Source organism: Pyxicephalus adspersus, chromosome 2 (genome assembly GCF_032062135.1).
Source record: "Pyxicephalus adspersus chromosome 2, UCB_Pads_2.0, whole genome shotgun sequence".
Classification (NCBI taxonomy): Eukaryota; Metazoa; Chordata; class Amphibia; order Anura; family Pyxicephalidae; genus Pyxicephalus; species Pyxicephalus adspersus.
Window position 1 is genome coordinate 87,317,813 of NC_092859.1, and position 25,943 is coordinate 87,343,755.

Genomic DNA, 25,943 nt, shown 5'->3' on the forward strand with positions numbered 1-25,943 from the left:
TGTTAAACATTGGATGCAGAAATACCGGGGATGCAGCAGCTTGGAAACTAGATAAATAAAATATCTTCTTGGTTTATCAGTTTGTCATCTGCTATAGTAAAACTTCTTTTACTTAAAATTACCCTTAAAAGGGAACTCTGTGGAAATTACAAAACTACCTTTGCAAAAGGAAAGGTGCTTTCCTGGCCACGCAAGGTTTGAATGCTTGCCAGCAGCCAGGGGAGTGGAAAAAGGAAAATAAAACTACCCTAGATGAAAACAAACATTTACCCCTTGTGATTTGGGGGGAGTCCCATCTAATGAATAGTATTGTCATTTCTCTGGAGTTAAGCTTTAACTAAAAAGTTACCAGTTTACTTCCACCTACTACTTCCTAACATGTAGAATTCTAACATGAAAATTCCTAACACCTTTTCTTATCCTTTAGGATTTCAAGTATTGATTAGCTGATTCTGATTAAGGCCATAACAGAGGTAAGTATCTTTCCGAGGCAGAACTACTGATTCTACATTAAAAGCAGGCGCAAAGAAAATAGAAAGCAAAGCAGGTTTTATTTAGTTTTCAGCAGCAAGACCAGAATCTCTGCCAGGATTTTCCCACTACCCGTGTCTACATTGGGGAGATTGCCTTTCGAAGTTGTGATGCTCTCTGTGCTTTTCAGCCCCCGTGACAACAGCTCCTTTCTTTGTTAGGGATAGGAAATGCCTGCTGCACGAGTTTATTATTAATATTAAACAGGATTTATATAAAGCCAACATATTATGCAGCGCTGTACATTAAATAGGAGTTCAGTGTTTTCATCAGTGGTGGCAGTATCAGGTCTTCCGCTGTGTGGTTTGTCAAGAACAGGTACTGTTTCAAGAAACTTGTCATGGATAGCGTAAATTGTAAATTGTGTTAGGCATTAGAAACGTGTGATGGCCGTAAGGCTTCTCAAACTCGCGCTGAACTGCAGATGGGGACTGAAAAACGTCTTGCCAAGCGGCAATTTTGCAACGCTGCTCCAATGTCAATTGGCGAGCCATGGTTAAGGGAATAAATGCTTACAAAAACTGCAAAGCCTAGGTCTCTCCGAATTTTACCTGGAATGATTTTCACTTAGGCTGTGAAAATCATACTAGTGTGTAATAACACAGTATACAATTTTAAAGGCATCACCCAAACAGGTTTTTAAAGGGTACTTTCATTTCTGCTCTTGAAGCCGCAAGAAAAGTCCCTCTACTCCCTGAATATTTTAAAATAATATGGTTATCATGGTACATGTCTCCCGTGGCAGTGCCTGGCTCAGTATGCAGTATATGCAATAATTTGCTTATTAGCCTTATAAAGTAATATTTTCACTTTGCCCGTTGCATTGCATTGCATGCATTCTGTGAAAATAATGTATTGTGGGACTTTTAGTGGAATTTGGTAATTCTGCTTATTCCTTCTGGAAGTAGAAAAATACACATAGCAGAATAAATGGCAGAATAAATGGAAAAAAACCCAGAAAGGTGCTTTGGTAATGCTGGTAATAGACTACAGCCTATGCCATTTTTATTTTTGACCATTTTTCCACTTTACAAAAAAAGAAAAACAAATAAAAAAAACAGTTATCAAAGTATTTTTGCAAAGGGGAGAAAAAACTGTTTTATTCAAATTATGATCAGGTGATTGAGTCCTTTTCTATTTAGCATGCCTGCTGTTTAATTATTCTAAGTCAGCAGGAAGGAAGCGCACTGTGCTATTCACAAGACATCTGTTTTATTGCATGGAGCCTATAATTGTGCTTCATTTGACACGTCACATGCCTGTCATCGGTAGACGCCTATTCATTTCTGACTTCATTACCGTAATGAAATGCTCATAATGATAGATCAAATAGCTTAGGTCTATACAGCTATGTTGCTATCATCCATGTCTTGGAAAATATAATTTAAAACATATCAGTTTATCACTTAGCAACTAGTGGAAAAGTTCCACCTGTGTCCTTTTGTTACCAAACAAATAATTTTTTCTGTATTCCACTACATTTGCCACAGCCACATTGTTTAACATATTTTACATGTTACAGTGAAGCAACTTTCATTGTGTACTGGAATAACATACAACTTACGCTTTTAGTGTCATCTACCTTGACTTCCACCACTCAGAAATTTTCTATCCAGCATAATGCTGACTTGTCTGTCACGTGAGAGGCCATGCATTTGTTTTCTAACTTGAATGCTTATTCAAGGTGAACTGATTGGAATACCTTTAACAAGTTACATTTTTATCTGAATGATGTATAATGATTGTTTGCTTCCACGAACAATGCTGCACACATTTTTCTTTGCACTGTTAAAACTATTGAAACATTGATTTTTTCTTACCAAGGTGAAAGTGTAATATCATTCTATCTATTCTGATTTTGTTCTTATTTCTGACAATGCTAAAAAAAAATTGTTACAATCTACTACTGGTATAACAACCTACAACAATAAATGTGAGACATGGCTGTTATAATATAAAAAATGTTACTGCAGGGCTGGTTGGGCCTTTTTCAACAATGCAGGGAATATAAAATTTCAGTTCTTATGTAAGTAAAACTATTGCTGTGCTTTCCGTGGCAATGCTCTTTTGGCATGTATGTCATTCAATGATAAACATAATTTCCCAGCCTTAAAGAGGAACTGTGGGCTACTCAAACTAATGTTGTTAGGATAAGGTTATCTGGAAGATCCTGCTCTGTGCGCCACCGAAGTATATCATGCCCTGCCTTTCTCTTTCTGGTGGTGTCAAGGCCAGATGCCAGGTGGGCATCGCCGGGGATGCCATGGTCTCGTGGGGACCAGGTAAGCCCTTCACAATGCCACCCCAAGTATGGCTCGGGGTTACCAGGTTTAGTACTGAAAAATTACCACGAGCCACACTCTTAAATACCACCAGGGAGGTTAAAGGACTAGTTGTCTGACCACTGCTCAGCATGTAGCAGCATTTCCTGCTTTCATTTAGTCGTGCAGTCTGGGATGCATCTTCTCAGTATCCCCAGCACACACTCTGAGGCTCTGCACAGCTAAAGGGGATTTTAGGAGCAGATTAGTTCCTGGCTACGATTCTGCCCTGCCATTGGCTGCTAGGACTTTATAGTCTTTCTGCTTACAGTCACCAATTCCCTGTTGTAGTGTTAAGCTTGGCTGACCTGCTGCTAGTATGTTTATCTCTTGAATTCACTATTGCTGTAATTGAACCTCTAATTGTATGCTGCCTGAACCAACCCTTGGATACCTTCTTTGGTGGACTGATTACCTGTTTATGATGTCTCTGATGGAATCTCCTGTCCTGCATTATCTGTGGGCTCCTGGTCCCCTGTCAGCTGGCCTTTCTGCACAGAAGTCCTGGGGGCAATCATTGGATACCTTCTGGGGGCAAACATTTGATGAGACTGTGCAACTAGCTTCATGAGGCCGAGGATGGGCTTGCTATAGGTGAAGAGTGCAGTGTTAGACTGGTGTCTGATGCACACTGTTGCTAGACCAGGGCCTTACAAAAACATTTTACAGTATTACTAGTTAATGTAATAAAACAAAGTGTTTTTTGTTTGTAATAGTTGTTATGTACAGTGGGAAAAATATATTTAAAAACTCATTAGAATCATCATATCCTAAACCGTTTCAAACCTTATCCCTGAATTTGCAAGTTGCTACAGCCTGGCTAGATGCCATCATTTTCTTTCCTTCCTTCTTCACAGGCCAGGATTATATAAAAGAACACATCACCAACATACAATAAGTTGTACCTGCCCATTTATGTGCATTAGGACAAATGGTTATAAGAAAGCATTGTAAATCAGTGTTCAGCAGGGAAGAGCATTTTGTTCGGTCACTACTTCCTCACACTTGTAAACCACCGCCTCTGGGGAGCCGCAACATGTAGTCTAACAGCAGCATCCACATAGAAAATGAATGGGGGTAGCAGTGAGCCGTTCAGCACTGACACCGGCTGTCAAATCTACAAATTCTGCTTCTTTTAGAACCAGCGCAGGATTGCTGCACAGAGTTGCTTCCTTTCACCGCAGGTGAACCAGCTCTAAGTTGTTATTTATGTGTTGTTCCCAGAAAGTTCACTTACAGCCAGATTGTGACAAGCAGTGGTTTTCAAAAAAATCTAAACACTTTCAAGATGACATTTGTGGTTACTAAAAGCTTTAGAAAGTACATTAACATGTTAAAGCTTGGATGAGATGTTAGTGAATGGGTCTAGATTTACATTGGGCTGTGATATTTTCGCAGCCATTTGAATGTGTTTAGACAGCATAAAAAACAAGGATCAAAACAGTTTCATATTAGGAAGTATTACTATTAAAATATGATTTTTTTGCTTTAAAAAAACTTCTTTATTTATATTGTCACCATATTCTTTATCTGGTCATCAGAAAATTAACATATGCACATTTTCCAGCTACATGTTGTAAATATAACAACTATATATCACTGTTTAGAGAAAGTAGGCTGCTGGATGATGAGAGCAGAAGTTACATGGAACAGCTTCCTGTAGCAAAAACAATCAACCCATTTATGTCCTGAAACTATTTGCTATATTAGATCCACACAACTTCTATATGTGGCATAAAAAGGACTTGAAAAGGCATTACTGACTATTGGTAGGCATAGGGTTGGTACATCTTCACCCATGCCAGTACTTTTGTAATTGGGATGCTAATTTATTGGCTCTACTATCAATATTTCTACGTTTTTTTGGTTGTGTCACCAGTAATTTGTTTAATACAATCAATTAAAACAGGTTTTAATAAACTAAGGGAACAAATTAGGACCTCTATCAAGATTTTGAGGCTGTTTAGGTCCAAAATGGAATGACTTCCCTTATTTTTTCCACACAGCAATGAGCAGATTCCTAATCCTCACTACTATTTAACATGTTTTAGGAGTTGTATTAGAACTTCAATGACATATGCAACAAATTGGGGTCTAAAGGCTATGCCAAAAGCATATAAAGATTAAATACAGATATTAGAGATGTTTATTTGTCAAAGGATTTGTATTTCAATCAATTTCTGCCTGAGACCAGCCAGACAGCACTCATTTTGTTTCCATGTTTACTGTTAACTGCTTTGAGTTTAGATTTAACCTAAAATGTATTGAAGCCTTCAGGGATAAAAGAAGACATCAGGGTTCAAAAATACCACATTTAGGTACTTGGATCTGAAATGTTTAGATACCTAAAGGGTACGTGACTTGCTATTGTTAAGGATACGATTGGTTGGTTATGCATACAAAGTATGTTCTAAACATGTATTTCTGTGTTGTTGCTTTGGGTATACCACATAAAGCTCCCATCATTTCCTTATTTGGAAGAGCTGTCCCTTTTTTTGGAATCAAATCCCTCTGTTCCTCTGTTGTATTATAAAGCGAAATCCTCCTATTACATGGTATCACCATTTAAAATTGCCTCATTACTGCTATAAATACAAAACACCACCAAAAAAAATGTATACTTCCTCTACCATGTCCTATGCCTTGGCTGTCCAGGACAAAGTGATGTCTTGATCCTTCTGTCAAGATCCTGGAACACAGAGGAACTCAAATCTTGCAAAAAAAAACTGCACTGTGCTATATGTGTTTATGTGGTGAGGATTTTCCCATTCTTACGATCTCATGGAAAAGCTACCCATGCTAGTGTGGGAGGCAGGGTACCATAAGTATTTTTTTCACTTTTTTTTTAAAGGCATTTTATTTCTGTAGTTTTACTGTGCCAATTTTAGATGGGAAAAGGACACTGTGAAATAGGCAAACCTTGCATTTGGTAAAGGTTCACATTAACTGTAACTTTAAAAAAGTATTTAATTGTCCCAAACCCAAGTAGTTATTATGTTTTGTAAACCTCAACTGCAGTGAAAATAATATAAACGATACTCATCATACTGATTGTAACCATAAAATGAAGCTCTCTTCACTCGTTACCCACTTAGGCCCCTTTCACACTTGGAAAACCACACAGTTAGCCAATTGCAGGCACATAGCAAACTGCTGCTATGGATCTAGCAGAAGCAATGGGTCCCGCAGGTGAATGTGTTTTCATGCATTGCCATTGGCAGTTCAGTTCTTTTCCCCAACCCGCCACAACACGTCTCTACCAGTAACAGTACCAGCAACCTCACTAAACCTGAGCCTAACCACAACTGTAAAAAAAAGAATTGAGCATGTGTTACAACGCTGCAGTCGGCTGCATGTCTAAAATGTCCCTTATAGCAATGTGCTTTTAAATGATCCTCCTCTCTTTCTCTGTGGTTTCCAAATATATTCTACTACTGCAGCTTTCACATACAGTATTGGATTTCTTATTGCACTTCATGTTAAGTTGTATCAATATATTGATAAATCTATATGATTAATAGCTGGATGTTTGCCTTTCACCCAGTGCTGATTCACATATACCAAACATGTTTTTATGGTTTTTAGAGCATCAGTAGCAGCTACTTCATAGAGGTAAAAATATCATGATTTTATTTTCATATTTTTTAACATGGAGGAACCCTTTGAAATAACTTTTATAGAAAAGGGACCCATGCTATAATTACTATATCCACAGCTCACAGTACATTAGTGTGGTGGTTAGTAGGAAAAATGCCTCTTACATTGCTGGCCATTGGGAAGAATGTCACCCTTACAGAAGGCCAAAAGAGCATTGGTCTCATTTAAACTGATCTGAGAGGCACAAACTGCTCATTGCTCAAGGAACCCCTTAACAACCTCTGGAGGAACCCTGATTAAGAGCTTTAACATATACCATAATAAACATAAAACATGGAAGTTTATAAAAAAATAAACTTAAATTTTTTTCGAATTTAGAAACCAGATCCCCACATTTATGACTTAGTATTAAAAGTGGAAACATTTGTTTCCCTGTGATCATTCTCAACCTGCAGAGTAGAAGTAACATATTACCACTAAGGTGGCAATCAGAAGCTCTATTTACTTAAACTGAGAAACTGTTCCTCATTATCTAAGGTAGTGAACAACTGCTAAGGGTTGCTTCAAAAAACAGATCCCAATGTGGCTGGAAATTAAATAGTGATCAGGCTGCTATCCACTTTATAAATATAGTGAACAGGACATGCAAATGTGAAAGTGATCACTACTTGTGTGAATGTGTACAAATAAAAGCATGTTAATCAGTTTATGTGTATAAAGATTTTTTATAGCCTTTTCTTCAAATTAGAGCAGGATGTGTGACATTCTAACTGCTGCAAAAATGCAAAATAGGTAATTACTCATTAAAACCTGTTACTACTAAAGACGTTTGCATGCCTTGATCTTTATTTCTGAATCTTATGCATGTAAAAATAAAATTCTTAATATTTCTGTAAGGAATTTTGCTACACTAAAATAATGACCTTGATTTGATGGTATAAATCTAGCAATCTGTAAAATAGGCTAATCACTTGCAAGCGTTTACTTTTTGCAGATTTGACTGTTCTCAGGCCAACGTTCTCATTTTTTTTCTCCCAGGAGCAAAAGCACTGTGCGTAAATTGGCTGCAAAGTCGGAATTTTAAAACAAAATGTAAAGAATCCTTGGCTACAGGTGCTAATCATCCTGCTATGTAGTATATGGAATGGGTAGGATTTGTCTGTATGTGTCCTCGCTGTGGTTTCCAAATACTAGCTGTGTGTGAATGTTATGGACATACTACACACTATCTTAGGAGCAGCAGAGGTTTTAAAATAATAATTTTGGTCACGTAGTGGACAATCAAGCACTGGTATAATAGCCATGTTCTGTCTAGAAAACATTTCATCTCTAAGTATATACATTTGCTCTTGCAAATAACAGTTTTTAAGTTCTCTTAATGTGTATGTCTGGCTTGAGTTTACTTGTGGCTCATCTGCAGTGTCTGCAGCATGAAATATCAATAATTATATCATCCTTCAAGCAGGCTGTAATAAATCAACACTGTGATCTGTACCAATCAAATCGATCTATCCTGATGTGCACAGGCATTCTATTAATTAACAATAATAGGGGCTTCTGCCTTCAGTCTCTGGCTGCTACTATCAAACCTCTGCCAGCGATGATTAAATGAGACCAGGCACAGCTTTATTAATGAATCCTCTTCACAATTCTGCTGTTACACAAATGTAATTATATACTGGCAAAAGTAAAAAGCTTTTGAAAAATAATAGGTACTTTAAACTGTACCTCAATGAATTCTACTTTTTTAATTCTTGGGTGACAAAAGCCAAACTAGTATGTGCATTGCTGAAAAAAGTATATAATGTAAAAAGTATATATATTTTATGCGTTCTTTTGTTTTAACATCTGAACACAGACACATTATTCATTACTGAAATTCAAAAGGTAGATAAATAAAATAAGAATATAATTGGATTGTGGAAATAATTGATAAATGATTAGAAAAATACTCATTGGTTTAATCTTTTTTCTTCTCTACCAAGTTATTGAACATGATCTCTATAATCTGGTGTAATACAAAATCAAAAAAGGGATTCAGTTGCTCATTCCAACTATGATAGGATCTGATGGGATGATTTGTATTTTACCCTTTTGCCCAACATGTCATCATGCCAAGTTGGAGAGTTTGTACCATCAGAAACAACTGCATTGTGTAAGCAACCAGCATTCTTTTCTTTCTGTTTTTCTTAAATCAGGCTGGAAGATTTGAATTCGGCAATACAAATTTCCACCATTTCAATTGTTTATTATTCCTCATAATCCTCAGACATTAGCATCCTAACATTGTTGCACAGAAATTTAATGAATTCTTTATGCCCTGTTTTTGGTTGTTCTGTTCTTCATCATTTTCAGAATACCTGCAGTGTAAAGTAGTACTTAGGCCAATACTAGTCATAGACAGCGCTTGTTATTTTCTCTCATCCTTATCTCAAGTACGTCATCAGTGCATTGCAGTGTTTACTATAGCAGTCATCAATTGTTGGTGCTTTATAACCTTTTCTTGTAATACAGACTTGACAAGCATTTGCAAATTAATAGGCAGTACTTATTGTCAGCAATTCTTTTTATCACTTCTGACTCTTTTTAGTTTCACATGGTGTCAGTTGTCACATAGAGATAGCAAGTGTTAGGCAGGGACAATTTTAGGGTTTGCTGCTAATGAGGCTCACAATGTGTATGGTAGTGAACTAAAGATGGTATTATAATGGTATTATTATATTGTCTGTCAAATTTAGACACAAAAGGCATGATTTACTGCAATGTGAAGTGAGACAAATTGAACCTCCATGAATGTCAAACATCCAATCGTGTGCAGCCAAATATTAATAATTAAGTCTTCTTTTCACATAATTGGATATTGGATGTGAACACAGAATTATTTGTATTTCACTATAGAATATTAGACCCATTGACACACAATTGCCTCTATTGGTGAAAGAAAAATGAGCAATGACTGCACTGTGGTTGTCTATTGTAACATAACGCAAAAGTAATTTTTTTTATATTTTTTTTACATTCTTTCCTTGTTCATTCAATTTTTTTTATGTAAATGTCCTCTTGTCAGTGTTCTCCTGCCACTCTTTCCTTTGTTTCGGTTTCAGGAACTTAGAAATCATGTAACTCCCAACCTAGCTTGGAACCTGGCTGGCCAGAAAAAAAGGGGGCCGTGTATTTGTGCCTCCCTTCTCCTTTGCCAATATCAGCCCACATTCTCCAATATATACTACAATTACAACATATAGCTACTTATTTTTTAATAAACCTTTTTAATGATCCAGAAGAAAAGGTTTATTTTGTATTATTTCTGTGAATGATTAGGGCTACTGCTTGTTACTGATTAACATATTCTTATTAAAAAAGACAGGCAGGTGTGGATTAGAAAATGGCCCTCAACATGGGTGCCTCCACTGCTGAGAAAACATGTTGACATTTTTTCGCTGTTGCCGCTGGAGCGTTCTAATCTCGAGAGAGGGGTGGGGAGTGAAGGGCGGAAGGAAGAGAATGAGCAGAGGAGGCATAGGCTGATTCCCCGCACGTTTCCTAATTGGCTTCAGGCTTTTAGCATTTTGGCGGGGGTGATTAGCAAAAAGCAGCCGGACCAATGTGCGGCACTGTTTTGTTATTTAGACACTGTTCGGGAGGCGTATAGGCAATATGGGGGGGGTGTGTTGGTATCGTTATGATGAGCAGTTTCGCCAGCGGAAGGCGGTGAGACCGTCATTCAGGTGGGATCATAAGGATATCGGTTTGTGGATGAGGTTGATGGCCATACCGCGGCAGGGGGGTGCAGCTTTTTCAAGGAAATAGTGGGGCCCAGGTGGGGGGGGGTGCAGCCGGGGGACAGGAAGAAAGGGGTGTGCTGGGTATACAATGAAGGGGGTTGCAAGTTTGGGGGGAGTTGTCGATTTCGCCATGAATGCTGCGGATATGGGGGTAACCACGGCTTGGCGAGGTGTTTTAAACAAGGCTCCGGGAGGGGTGGGGAAGGGGTTGGAAAAAGGGGCAACGCTGGTGATGGTCGGATGGATGCTCCCCTTTTTAGATAAGTATCCAAATAGAGAAGCGGCCAAAGTCTTGCAAGAGGGGTTTAGGGTGGGCTTCCGGATACCCAGCGACGTTGCGGGCACGGCGAGGGAGCCACAGAATTTGAAATTGGCACTGCGATTTCTGGAGGTGGTGAAAGACAAATTGGCCAAACAGGTGAGTTTGGGCAGGATGAGTGGACCCTTTCCTTCCCCGCCGTTAGAGGGGCTGGTTGTTTCTCTGTTAGGTTTGGTTCCTAAAAAAGAGGTGGGGAAATTCAGGACGATACATCATTTATCGTTCCCTCGCGGGGGCTCAGTGAATGATGGCATTAATCCGGCTGCATGTGCAGTGGCTTACACTTCTTTTGATGCGGCGATTAAGTGGGTGCGGAGGTATGGGCCTGGAGCTTTGTTGGCGAAATCGGATATTGAGGCCGCTTTTAGGCTCTTGCCGGTGCACCCAGATAGCGTGCGGTTGTTGGGTTGTAAGTGGGAGGGGGAGTACTATGTTGACAGATGCCTTCCTATGGGTTGTTCCATATCGTGGGCATTATTTGAGCAGTTCAATACTTTCTTGGAGTGGGTGGTCCGTTTTGTGGCAGAAATAGACTCTGTCATTCACTACTTGGACGATATCCTGTTGATAGGGCCGGCAGGCAGCTCGGTGTGTAGGGTTTTGTTGGCTACCTTGCAACACGTGGCGGAGAGGTTTTGGGTACCCTTGGTGGATGACAAAACGGAGGGGCTGGTGACGGCTTTGACCTTTTGGGGCATTGAACTGGATACGGTGGCGATGGAGAGTAGGCTACCTGAGGATAAATTGTCAGTGCTTCGGGTGGAGGTGCGGGCGGCTATTGGGCGGCGGAAAATGAAGTTACAGGAGGTGCAGTCTTTGCTAGGAAAGCTGAATTTTGCTTGTAGAGGAGTGCGCATGGGCAGGGTGTTTTGTAGGAGGTTGGTGGCAGCTAGGGCGGGGGTTAGGGCGCTGGGGCATTTTGTTAGGTTGAATGGGGGAGTGCGGGCAGATTTGTTGGCGTGGGATTTGTTTTTGGACGGTTTTAATGGAAAGGCTTTGTGGCTGGAAGGGCCAGTTGATGCGGTGGATTTGGAGTTATTCACTCATGCGGCTGGTGGGGTTGGGATTGGGGCTTATTTTAGGGGAAAATGGTGTGCAGGGGTTTGGCCGCAGGTTTTGGGTTGAGAAAGGTTTAGTGAAGAATTTGATACTGCTGGAGCTGTTTCCTATTGTGTTGTCATTGGAATTGTGGGGCGAGGAGCTGGCCAATAAGAAGGTTCACTTTTACTGTGACAACTTGGGGATGGTGCAGGCCATCAACAGTTTTACGGTATCCTCAGGGCCTGCCGTGAGGTTGTTGAGGCATCTGGTCTTTAAATGTATGGAACATAATGTGTTTATTTTTGCACGGCATATCCCTGGGGTTGCTAATAGTGTGGCTGACGCCTTGTTTCGTTTGCAGTGGCAAAGGTTTCGCCAGTTAGCCCCGGAGGTGGAGGAAAGTGGTCATCAGTGCCCGGGTCACCTGTGGGATGTTGCGAGGGGATTATCGGAGGGTTAGTTCGGAGGTCGGTGAGTGAGCGTACCTGGAAGGCGTATGCAGCGCTATGGGAGGAATGGATTGCTTGGGAGTCACAGTTGGCGAGGGGGGCTGAGGTGCAGCCGATTCATGGGGTCTTGTGTCTTTTGGCAAAAAAATTTGCGGAAGGTGCGTCGGTGGCAGTGGTGAATAGATTGGTGGCAGGTTTGGCGTTTGGTTTTAAGTTTAGGGGCAGGGAGGACGTGACTAAGGCCTCTATTGTCCGGCCAGCACTAAAGGGGTACCGGAGAGGTAAGCAGGTACAAGACAGCAGGAGGCCTTTGACTTTTGATTTGTTACAAGGTTTGGTGGGGGGTTTGGGGGCGTTTTGTTTTGGGGGGTATGAGGTCTTGTTGTTTAGGGCTGCCTTTGTGAGGGCGTTTTTTGGGGCCATGAGAGTGGGGGAGTTGGTGAGTCTGGCTAAAGACCGTCCCGGTGGGATTTTGGCGGAAGATGTGGTGGTACATTCGGATAAGGTAAGTCTGAAGATTAGGAGGTCTAAAACGGACCAATTGGGAAGAGGCTTTCAAGTGGACCTTTCTCCTTTAAAGGGTTCGGGTGTTTGCCCGGATTTGGCCCCCTGTTGGTGCATGAAGATGGGACATTTTTGTCCCGTTTTCAGTTTGTGTCCGTCTTCCGACAAAGTTTGGGTAGATTAGGAGTGCGGGATAAGGACTATTCTTCTCAATCATTTCGTATGGGGGCGGACATGGAGGCGGCTCGATGGGGGGTAGGGGAGTCTGTAATTAAGAAAATTAGTCGTTGGGAGTTGAGGCTTTTTAAATTATATGTGGAAACTGTTGGAGTGATCGGAAGAATCCATCAGAGAAGAATTGTGTTTGTGAAGATGAACTAAAAAGACTAAAGGATCAGGGAGTAGAATTGATTTTTTAAGTGAACACCTATGGAAGTGGTGATGTTACCAGGATAAGATCTGGTTGTGTGGGTTATGGGGGAAGATGTAGTAAATTAATTGACAACTACAACGTGTGTGAGCAATGTTAAAGCTGTGACCATTCTGCCTAAAGTTGGCTATTATGTGTTGTGAAAAACCTGTCAGAAACAGAAATACATGAACAGTTATTTTTTGTCAGCCAACTAAAATCTCTAATGGTCCAGTTGCTGGTGGTATAGCTTCTGTTATATAAGTAATTTCATTCAACAGCCATTAGGAAATGTATGGAGTGTGCTGAGCCTTGAAGAAGGTTATCTAACATCCATTATTTTGCTATTAAAGCCATCTATGCACTGCATGCTTTCTGGCCAAGAAAATGGCACATCCCTTGGATTACTTCTGTAATAACTCATAAAAACTGCACATTCCTTAATTGATATTTGCAATGCAGCCCATTTTCTCTAAAAAAATACATATTTCTGCAAATATTTTAGTTTTTGCAGTAAATTGAATAGTATATAAAAAAACTTGGTGCTGAAGTTCAGGATAACAGTGGGAAAGGGTGTGGTGGCAATGAGTGTACAGAGGTTAAAGCAATTCCTCCTTAATGCAAAATCAGAAGTGGCAAATAATGTAGCTTGTTGTGACAGCAGTGCAAAGAAGAATGACATCAGTGAGCTGTTGGCTTTCTTTTATGACTTTCCTTGATCCAAATACTAATCTCAGATTATTGCCTGCAGTCATCTTCACATGTGCAGAAAGCGTTACCAGGCACCTAACACCTGCCTTGAAGCCACCTCCTAACACAAGACAAGCAAAATGGGCCATTATATTAGCCTTTATTTTAATAGGTACCTTGTACCAAGAGAAGCAAAAGTGATTTAACAAGGATGCATGTTTTACAATGACTCACTAGCAAAGCAAAGTGGATAATAAAAACAAAATAGTGCCCTTAGGCAAACCAGGTTTCGTAGATGTGGGGTTCTTCATCCTTTGCAGTTATTGGCAGCTCACCAGAGAGAACTGCCAAGCCCTGGTTGTATTTATCCATAGGTTTGTAATTATGGTTATTATGTTTATAAACTCACCTTCATTTATACAGTATACTGAAGACCGCATTTACGTATCTAATGACACGGAGCAAGGAAACTTAAGGTAAAAGTTACTGGTGGGGAGCAGTGTGGTTGCCATGCCTAGCTATGTGGAGGGTACTAAAGGATCTTTGCTATATTTCAATAGCGTGGGACGAGGAAAACATGCCAGTGACAATATCTTACACTTAGATTGAAAATATCATGCTTAGAATTGCAGACCTACAAGTATGTAGTGACAGGGACATCATCAGTATCAAAAGAAGATGCCTAGTAAATATTCATGCCGTTGGATGCTCACTACAAAAGTAACATTGGGACATTTTTGAAGGTTTGTTAAAGGGAGTTCTATTTTAAAACCATACTCTGTAACCAATTTATCTGAGCTCTCTTTGACTAAATTTCACTAACAATATTAAATTATTGAAAATAGATATACTACACCTTCTCTTTTTGCTTCCATACTTTTTCTAATTCATTGTTATTTTGTTTGCTTTTCAGTGCTACTTTTTTACCATTGAATTTGGTCTTTGCAAACAAGATGGACAGTTACGTGCGTATGGTGCAGGACTACTATCTTCCATTGGGGAACTTAAAGTAAGTGGTGACCAGAATAATCTAACCATACTTTCTCCATAGTAGGCTTTGTTATCAGAAAGTAAATAGGACGAAATAGCTGGTAATAAAATAAAGAAAAAAAAGTAATTGTAGAAAAATAAAATAAGCTAGAACCATAAAGTAGACAAACCAAAAACAAAATTCTAAATGTAAAAAATTGGCTTGATATCTTTTTAAATATAGGGGTTAAATAAATGTACAGTATAATAAAACCTGAATGTTGACTTTAAAAATAAATGCAGCCACAACATCTGAGTAAGGACTGGTAAACTGCAAACCAGAGGTGAGGTGGTGGTGGAGTTAAAAACCTGTGGCTGATGGTGACCTAAAATCTCAGCTAACAGATTTTGAAAGTCTGCACTTTACAGTTAATATGAATTTAAACTTACTGTAACATAATGAACCTACATCATTTCTCAATTTCTGTACAATAAAATATGTATATGAGCCATCATATATATTCAGTGGCAGTGTTCTTGCAGTAAAGCATACAGCACCAATTTGCCTTCATTTGCTGCAAAGCTCTGACTGAGAAAATAATATAACTTTATTTATTAAATGAAAATCTAAAGTTTATTTTAAAAGATGTTTCAAAAACAGGCAACACTTGGAAATTGAAAACGAAAGATATATGATAAAATAAAGAAAAAAAAGAGAACAAAAAAGGATAAAAAGGAAATAAATGAGGTTGTTTGCAGCTGAAAGGCTTCCAAATATAAAATAATGTTAAACTAGTGCTATTTCAAGTGACAAGAGCTGTTTATGACAATTTAGGAATTTCTCTGAAGGCAGACAATAAATACACCATTATGTTGAAATCTTTTGTTATGTTGCAGGTACTGTCTTACGGGCATAGTGTAAATTGAAGTACTGGCTGAAAAACCTTGTGCAAGAGTTATCTAAAATCATTCTTAACCTGAGAGGTAAAAACATTGTAAGCTTGGTGCATTACCCTCAGGAAATACAATCATAAATTCTAGCCTTAAGTAGTCAATCATTACAAAGTAGACAGTATCTTTCAAGTACCTAGTTAAAGTAAAGATCTATAGTTCATAAAGAATAATCACCATTTTACAAGGCAACACGGCCCATTATCCAAGGAACAATATGGCACATATCACTTTTCAGTGACAGTGGTTTAGCTACAGGTATTCTAAAATATAGGATTAAATAATCAGACTCAGGACGATATCCAGCACTGTCAACAGTCTTTGATGCAATTGTTGACTATAAATGTAAAGTTACATTTCCGTGTAAAAGGAAGCTTTTGTTCTAAAATGTTTCTATGCTAATGTAGCAATTTGTAAAAGTCAGATTGTACATAAAATGTTATTTTTAGACTCACAATTTCTCATTTTCCTATCATTTAGATGCACAGTCAGTATGGGTAAGCTTACATATTCTGCTTTTAGTCTTTCATGTAGTATCCTGTGGAGAGAGATTTTTTGTACTCCATATATGACACAAGTGGAGATGACACCATCTGCATAGGTGATCAGCTGACAAAAGACGGCTGCATAAATTATAGATGATTGATGTTGTTTTATGGCTTGACTGTTGTTTCTAAAAGTGCGAACAATGTAAAAACATGATTGGTGTCAAAACAAACTGTGGAACATCCGTGTTTTGGTTTTTCATCAAGTCAGATATTAAAGACTACTGATTAAAATAACTAAAAATACGTATAGTGTATTTGTAAGAACAATGGGTACCCAGATTTTTCCCTGTATTTTAGCTTCCTGAAATTCTCAGAACAGACACACTTAGAATGGGATATGTCAGTAATTTTACCTAGTCAGGGTCTACTACATTTCATAGTGTCCAAGCTTGACCAAGCTGTACTGCTCATATTAATGTAGAAAATGACCTGGCTTTGTGTGGTAAAGGTGCCAGGGTCACAAGACTGGCACTGGGTGAACTTATGGCCCAAGTAGAGCTAAAAAATAAATAAATAAAGCAGCTGTGGTTGCTATACCCTGTCCAGCATTCTTCCTTGCAGATTCACATAGTTGCCTATCCACCTATCCGCCTATCTGAAGATGCTTGTTTTTCAGATTAATAATTACCTGGTGTCATTTAGCCAATTACCTGTGAGTATTAAAGCTCTGTATTTGTTTAGGGGTCACAAGAGAATGCTTCAAAGTGTGTTACCATTCTCTGCGTGCCACACTCACCTCCTCCTCACTAAAGTACAGACCCCTCTCTCCTGCGCATGCAGGCAGTTCTGACTCTGAGCGGGCCTCTGTTTCCTAGCTTTATGAAATCTGTCCAATCTGCTGGACAATCAGAAAATAGCCTCTTAACCATACCTGGCTATTTAGCTAGCTCACACACTGCACTCAGTGTTTGTGCAACGTGTCTCCATTGTGCTGAGCCCCTAGTTCTGTTTAGCTAGTTCCTGTTCACCTGGTGCTTAATTCAGTGTTTCCTCTGTCCAGCTCCTGCGTTAACCCCAGTCTGTTGGTTCCTAGCTAACTTCCCTGTGCTGTTCCAGTGTTCCTGTCTGTGGATATCCCTGCATCACCTGTGCCTCCTGTTGCTTCCAGTGACTCCTGTGTTCCCTGTGCCCATAGCCTGGATCCCTGGCAATTGACCCCTGGCGTGTGACCTGACCTCTCTTACTTGTTGCCTGCCTCGACCCTGGCTTTCCTCAAATATCCTTCTGCTTTGTGATTTGGTACGTTGTTTTGCCCACCTTGGTGTGCCCAAGGACCGCAACCTGACAGTAGCCAGTGGCGCAACATACTCACCATCAGAGACTCTGGAGGAAACCTGGTTACTGCTTAGATTCTGCGCCTTGGCCCTTTCCAAGGCTCACACCACATCTGTGCAACCTGTAGCGCCCCCTAGTGGTCCTGTCTCCCCATGCATGACACTGCGAAACTTCCTCCAGCACCAGAGGACCTGTGATATCACCATAGTGGACTTAAAGCACCTTGGTAGATTTATTTCTGAAAGTGGGTGTTCTAAAGGGGAACAAATGTAGAGGTTCATCCTAAAGTTATACTTTTTTAATAGTTAATATCTACACCCATCACTGATGCAAGGGCATTTTTTAATCCCTCTAACCATAGGAAGAGAGGCATTTTTACTCACACTGACCACTAATGCAGGATCAGTTTTTACACCCACTGACACAGGAGAATTTTTTACTACCATTAGTGAAGGCCATTTTTTATTCCCACTGACCACAGATGCAGTGGCATTTTCCCACTTCCACTTCCCACAGTCCAGGTCTAAACAGTGTGACATATAGTGAGCTGATGCTTTAGTGTAAAACTCTTGGGATCCATACCAGCCACCCTCTTTTTGATAAGCTTAATGTAAATAATACAAAAAATATGAAAAGGATACATGTTCACAGGCCACTTAGTTTCTTCAGAAAATAAATATTCGTTTTGTGCCTTCATTAATACCAGTACAATCTCCACTGTGTATGAAAAAACTTTTTTTTTATATTTTCTAGGCATTGGGACTTACTTTGGACATTTTTCCCTGTATCACAACTCTAAATAAAGACCCCTGAGAGCTAGGGGTAATGGATGTTTACAAACTTTTTAAAATCAGAAATAGATAAGTTCTTACATTCATCTTGAATCCTTATACATGTTTTGGAAGCTCTCTTTTGTAGCAATCAGAATTAACTTAGATATTCATGGGGAACAGGTTGGTGAGAACCAATATAAACTGACAGCTTTGCTGACAACATTTTTGTCTTTTTCGCTAATAACATTTTGGTGACCGCTAAAATTAAATTTATAATAATATTGTTAAATCGGAAATATCTCACCCTCCCTTCACAACAATTATTATCAATTAACAATTAAATTATTAACAATTAAACTATTGGTGATAAGGTATTGGTTAGTTCAGAAAAAAAAAGTTTAACCAAGTTGAAAAACTGATGAGCAATGTGGTGTTTATCCAATCATATACCCCCTTTGACAAATTTGGGACAAAATCAATAACAAGCGTTCTTTAGCTCCTGATATGTGCCCTTTAGTCCCATTTTGGCATTGTTTAAACTCTACAATTCTTCTAGACCTTTTATAACAAGCCAACCCTAAACTTCTGTTTGGATTACGACAGTAAACTGGAAACATTATTTTTACCAGAACAGATAGATAAGATAACCTTACCAGTCCATGTTTGCCTAATGAGTTCTAAAACACAGGAAATATGTTATAACTTTTTTCTGGTTGTACAATGGAGTCTATTACACTAGTGGGAATGCCCAAGCATACACCCTTTCTGGGGTAGTCCATGGTCCCATTAAAACAATCACCATTTGGGACTTACTTTAAAACTCATTACTAATTCTTTTTTGCTGGCTCTCAGCATCAAATAAATATCAACAATGCCTTCCTCCATATTTGCTGTTTTGAAAGGAATGGAGAAGCAGCATACTGTTGAGTTCCTGTCTTTGTCACTGCTCTTTCTTTCCCAATTATCACATATTTTGTACTGCGGCACAACTAGCACAATTGGCTCAGTGCCATTTTTCTCTGTACAAAAGGTTGATATAAATTTGATCTCAGGTACTTACTCTGTTTAAATAAAATACAAAAACATGATAAATCTATTGATAATTATCAATCAGCAATCATTTCTGTTTTTTATATCTGCCTGGAATTCATTTTTAACTGGGTTAACTGGCAAAATAAAATATTTTTTGGAGTTCAGCTTCAAAATACACAAGTATGAGATTTATTGTCCGGAAAAGAATTTATGTTTAGCGCTGATTAAAATATCATCCATTAAATGTAGACTTGTTCAATGTCCCTTCTATCTTCTGCTGATTTTCTTTTCTGCTCAAAATTGTACATAGTATTTTTTTTATTATTATTATTGATATATTATGCTTGCTTATTATTAACAATTAGGAATATTTCTGTCCTTTTTTTTCTGGCTATATGAACAAATGTGTCTTTCAGCAATTTAAAAAAAATCAATTATATGTTTGGATTTACCAAATTTTACTATGTGTGCTCAATTTATAGGAACGTAACCAAAGCGCCAGCAACTAACTTTTATCAATTGTTTGCTTTTATTTCCATAAGCACTGCTTAAAAAGGTGTGTTTTTTTCTTACAGCATGCCTTGTCTGACAAAGCTACTGTGAAAACGTTTGATCCAAAGTCAACTTGCTTGCAAGAATGTCTTATCACTACCTTTCAGGATTTGTACTTTGTGTCAGAAAGCTTTGATGAAGCCAAGGAAAAGATGAGGTACATTTAGTTGTTAAGTAAAAGACAAAACCAAATGAAAAAAAAAAAAGTTTTTATAATATATATATATATATATATATATATATATATATATATATATATCATTGCAATATATTGTAACTAGTGTTATAGTGCTACTATTCTTACTTGTTTTTTTGTTGTCTTTTAATTATTTAGAGAGTTTGCCAAGTCAATCAACCGTCCCTTTTCAGTTTACTTCAATCCTTATACTCAGAGTGTGGAAATCCTTAAGGACACCAGAAGCATTGAAAATGTTGTTCAAGACCTGCGCAGTGACCTAAACACAGTGTGTGATGCTTTAACGAAAATGAATAAATATCTGGGCATATGATTTACCCTGTAAAAAAGAAGTGATCCTTAGTAGAAATCTTTATTTCTTTTCATCTTAAAGCAAACCTGTTAATATAGTAAAGATTAAAATTATTCTATATAGAAAAGATTTAAATGAACCTATATTTGTGAAAAAACTTAAATATTTACCTTTCGTGCTGTATGTGCCCACTGCCACTATGATCCTGAAAGGTTTTCTACTCCATACTCAACCTGTCCCTCCTTGGAATGATGATGTCCCCTGTAGCTCCCCCATGCCTTCATTTCCCCACAAGGTGTAGTAGTAATGAGGTGGCCAGCAGGAGGAACCAGTGAGAGCTACAGGGGGCACATTGAGATGACACTTCCAGTGTTGAAATTTAGCAGATTTCTCAGGACTGGGGATACATTCCACTGCACAGGCAACAGGAAAGGTAAATACATGCACACTACAAGTACAATTATGGCTATTTTGAAATTCTTTATCCTTAAAGGCTGCACTTGAAAATGTTAGTTGCTCAACTGGCATGCTGAACATGCTGCTTTAAAGTGTAACAAAAGGCAAATATTTTGTTTTTTTAATAGAACAGGTGAGGGTTATAACTGCTGGCAGTTTTTTTCACCGTTGTGAATTAGGGGGATTTCCTTCCACTTCCTGTCCTGTAAACTTAACAAATGCGTTTTTAGCCACAAAGGCTCCAAGAAAACTAACCAATGTTATGTAATGTCAGAAGATACTTGGCTTAAGCAAAACTTGTAAAACTTTACTTTTATCTCCCATCGTAAAAATACATATTTTTCTTGCTTCACTGGCAAACAATTTAAAATTTTTCACAATTAGTTAAACTTAGTTGTTGGGGACCTCTGATATATTGTGAGATCTGGGCACTGACAGAAGAACAATCTTGCATTATAGGGTCTGATTTATTATTAAGGCTCATTTTTACAGAACTGATACATAAACCAAGTATTCTCTGATTGTAGACTCAACAGGAAGTGAAAGGATATTTTTTACAATGTGCAGGAGATCCCCCCCTCAGTTATCACAGCAAGAAGTCAACTGAATGAAAGATTTCCCCTCCATTCCTGTTAAGATGGCAAACTTAAAATTTTAGATTAATCCTCACTTTTAGTCTGGATGACACTGGTAAGCAAGAAAGTTAGAAAGAGTAAATCTCCCTAAGGAGATAAAGACAGAAAAACGAAGGGCTTCTAAGCAAGGGCTTGTAACCCCTCAGCTTTGCCTTTAGTTTTACAGTGATACTTTAGGCCTGATTTATTAATGCTCTCAAAGACTGGAGAACTAGGAATGGATTTCCTAAAAATCATTTGCTACTTGTTGTCAAATGTGTTCAATCCTGGACCAGATCCATTCCAGGTTTGCTTGATCAACCAGGTTCTCCAATGATAGTCTATTGTCTCCAGTCTTGAAGAGCTTTAATAAATCAGGCCCAATGAGTTATTGATTCATAATTAGTATGTAGGCAAGAATTAATAACTTTTCTCTGATGTTTCAAATCTACATAGTTACTTAAATGACTGAAAAACCAGTCAACTATCATTTTCAGAGGAAGAAGCTATAATGGTCCTGACAGCCCCTTTGTTTCTCACATAACATGTTTACTTATGTACTGAAGCATTATTTATATAGTAAGTAAAGTTCCTTTATGGTTCAAACCAGAGAAAATCAGCCTAAACCCTCTTTCTTTTTGAAAATCTGTGTAAAGTAATAGCAACATTGCAGTGTGGCAAAATGTAAACCAAAACATGTACTGTATATTCACATTATATTGAATGATATTTTTCTGTATAATACCATGGTGATTCAAATGATAAAGTGTAAGTACTTTAATTTGTTTACCTTCCACATGGAATTTATTTTTACATTGTTATTTAGTTCAGCAGCAAAACTCAAAGCCATACTCCCAGGCTTATCCATCTCTCTCAATCAGGCTCCAAGTGAAAACAGCTGGAAAACCAATTTAAATAAAAATGCCTAGCCGTATTTCTATTTACCAGCACATTAACAAAGACGTTCCTGCTTCTGTGCTTATATTGGGAGGCCAAACAAAAACATTTGTTCCTTCAGTCTGAAACTCATGAAATATAAGCACAGTATATTTACTATAATTGCTTAAATAAGTAAGTCAATGTGAAGTGCTGATCTAGTTGTTCAATATCTGTAAAGACGTTACTGATTAAGCTTGTTCTGACAGCGTGGAATCTTGTAAAGTAGAGAATGTACAAAGCTTACTTCAGCCAGTCTGGAACACAAAATAGAACATTTAAGGTGATTGAGCAGAATTTTTTTTAGCAATGCGGTTGCAGATTTAAACAAGGCAAAAATTTAGGAGTCTTTAGAAGAGTCACAGTACAAGTAAATACCCTGTACTACATTTCTGATAAATGCTGTATTATATAGATTTACTATATTTATTATATAATTATAAATGTATGGGCAGCACAGTTGGCTGAGAGGTTAGCACTCTGGCCTTTTCAGCACTAGGTCCCAGGGTCGAATCTTGCCAAGACACTATCTGCATGGAGTTTGCAGGTTTTCTCTGTGTTTGCCTGGGTTTCCTCTGGGTACAGCAGTATCTTCCCACATTCCAAAAACATGCAGTTAGCTTAATTAGCTTCCCCCCAAAGTTTACCCCAGGTCATATTAATGACATATGACAGTGGTAGAGATTGTGAGCCCCTTTGAGGGACAGCTAGTGAAATGAATATGGACTTTGTAAAGTGCTTTGTAATATGTTGGCGCAATATAAATACTGTGTAATAATAGTTATATATATTAATTCTTCTTGCAACACTTTTCTGCAATCAACATGCTCATTATTAGCATTCACGCAACAACACTGATCAGCATTTTTTTGTTGCATGACTAAATTTCCAGGCATTCGAGTTTGGCTGAATCTCCCCTGCATTAGAGACAAGGAATCCATGTATTTGGTCACATGACTATCTGCTAAAGGACCCCAGGTGGTTTTATTACCTTTGGGATCATTATTAAGAGTTTGAAGGGCTGGGGTGTATAGCCCTCACACCTAATCTCTTGTGATTGTTTCTCATGACAGATGAACCAACAAGCGTTGTTCTGTTTTATAGAGAAGGGAGGGAAGAGGACAAGTGAGTGGTACCCCGCTATGTTCTGCATTGGAAAGCAAGGTGGTTGTTCCCAGTCAGTCATTCATCGTTCATCCAACAATGTTGGGGACCAGTGTACACAAGCTTGATTTTCACCCGATATGAGCAGAAACTGTTCATCTACGTAGCATCTTAGTTTGATGACTTATTGGTTTAATACCTGGCAATGCACATGTCTACCTAAGAAAGACATGTTGTGTTGATAATGAAGTGTAAAACAGTGATTTAGCATTGTTTAGTTTTATGGTCTCTTTTACATTTTTAAGTGCTTATTCCTTAAAAAACACTACCCTTTCCTTGTTAAAAATGAAACGCACACAGAGGAAAAATTTGGAAGTCTATAGATCTATGTGATAACATAAATTTTCTAGTCTATTGGACTGCAGCTACATTTTTTTAAGCCTAAACAATGACAAAAACAAAATTTACACATTGACACCAGTACAACATATACAAAGTTTGTGGATCCACCTCAAAACAGACCTGAGGCATGGAGCTTGTGTCAATGTAAAATATATCCTCATTAATACCCCTCTTTTGATGAATGCCAGAACGTTTACATTGCTCATCATATACACAACAATTTGTATTGTGTTTTGATTGATACTATAAATTGTTAATTTGCAAAATCTGTGTACAGTGGTCGTCCAACGTCATTCATGGATCTGTCCTGAGGGATCCACAAACGTTCGCAAGTGAAGGGAGGAGAATGCAACCGGGTACCACTCACTCGTTCTCCCCTATCCATAGAGCAGAACGCCACTGTATACACGGAGCTCATTCATTCATCTTTCAGTCTTTTGTCGTTGGAAATGATCGTGTGCACATAGCCTTAGCCTAAAGATCTTTATAGCAGTTACATGTTGATTCACTTCTGGTGTGTGGTAAATAAACTATGCTTTGGAATAACGAAAATAGCTTTTTTCACAATTCTCCTCTAAAAACAAATTAATGTAGCTGGCTGGACTAAGGCTATTCAATTTCCAAAGGACTAAATCTGAGTGTGTATAAACCAATAGGATCAATATGTGCAAAACTATAAATGCCAGTATGTAAGGTTGTACATTAGCATTTGACTCACTGAGCTATTTTACAATGGAAGTTCATGAAGAAATGTACGAGATCTCGTATTGCAAACTTTTCTTTCTTCTTTCTATTTTAAATAAGTAAACTTTTATAATGCATTACTAGTCAATATTTATTTGTGCTCAATTTAGTACTAATATGGTGATTATTTGCTGCACAGTAATTCTCTGTACATTTTTCTTTACCAAATTTATCTTCAGATTTAAATGTGCCTTTTAATACAATAATTGAGCATTGTGCTGACATTTACCCAGTAAATTAGGTAGCTCATCATTTTGATGCTAAAAAGGTGTAGTAGCCATGGAAAAAATAAATCATCTCAAACCAAAGATGACAAAGCATCTCATCCAATTAACTTATGTTTTGTGTACATTATAAAATACTTATACAAGAAAGTAATATTGTGTAATAAAGAAACCATCTATAAATAGTTTTGCATTATTCTAAAATGAATAAATGTTTATTTCATTATAGCAGACTAAAGTTATTTGTACCTCTTTCCTGACTGTATCACTCATAATTCTCTTTTTTAGCATTTTTTGATATAGTACAAATATCAGCTTTTATTTTATAACCCAGTAGTTGTTTCTCCAATGTTTTAGTGATTACCAGATTCACTGCTTTATAAATAGACCCCCTAGTGTCAGTTCTGTATTTCTGTATATCAGCCTTTTTCAACTGGGGTTATTGGACCCTAAGGCTAATCCTGAGATTGCTATGGGTTCCTTGAGCAACAATCATCCATAAATTGATATACCACTGTGATATGGAGGGGATTAGCTCTTGCAACAAGCACACAGAGAAAGTTGTAGCAGTACAGGTCTCTTTATTGTAATCCCAAAACAAAATAGCTTCCTTTAGCATATATCAAAAACAAAATGAAAAAGGCAGCTACATCAACTTTGCAGGGTGTGTGCACAGTCCTTTGAATCAACAGCTTTTCATATCACAGCAACACCGCCAATTTACCTTTTTCTGCACAGGCTGGTTTGCATCCTACCTGTTGCATTTATACACACCTCTGATAGCACACCTGTATTCTTTATAGTGGACCTTCAATCTGCTATAACCCAAACCTAGGGCAGTATCTGTGTCAAATGTACTATATATGCCATACTATTTACTTTTATATTTAAAAGTTTCTTCAATTTTGTTATCACTATATTGTACATTGTACTGTAGGTATAACTTTTTAGCACATAAAAAATATTTCAAGGGTTTCCCTAGGGTTAAGAAGTTTGAGAAAGGCTGCTTTATGTGCCGTGCAACCTCCGTGACCAATAGTAAGCTTCTGGTAGGAGAATGTGTAAACAAGAGCTCTGACTTTGAAATTAAAGTCATTATTTGCATATTTAAACTTCCCGTGTTTAGAAACTTTGAATTCTATATACCGTATTTTTTGCCGTATAAGACGCACTTTTTCTTCCCCAAAACTGGGGGGGAAAAGTTTGTGCGTCCTATACGACAAATGTGT

The 25,943-nt window shown here is 38.1% G+C and overlaps 1 protein-coding gene across 1 annotated transcript in view; it reads left to right on the forward strand.

The window, feature by feature from the left end:
* Positions 1-24,996, forward strand: part of TPH2 (tryptophan hydroxylase 2) — a 101,285-nt gene extending 76,289 nt beyond the window's left edge. The window contains exons 9-11 of the mRNA XM_072401370.1: positions 14,560-14,655; positions 19,770-19,903; positions 20,081-24,996. Of these exons, the coding sequence (XP_072257471.1) occupies positions 14,560-14,655; positions 19,770-19,903; positions 20,081-20,255 (405 nt within the window). The 3' untranslated portion in view covers positions 20,256-24,996. The remainder of the gene's footprint in view (positions 1-14,559; positions 14,656-19,769; positions 19,904-20,080) is intronic.
* The last annotated feature ends 947 nt before the right edge of the window (positions 24,997-25,943 follow it).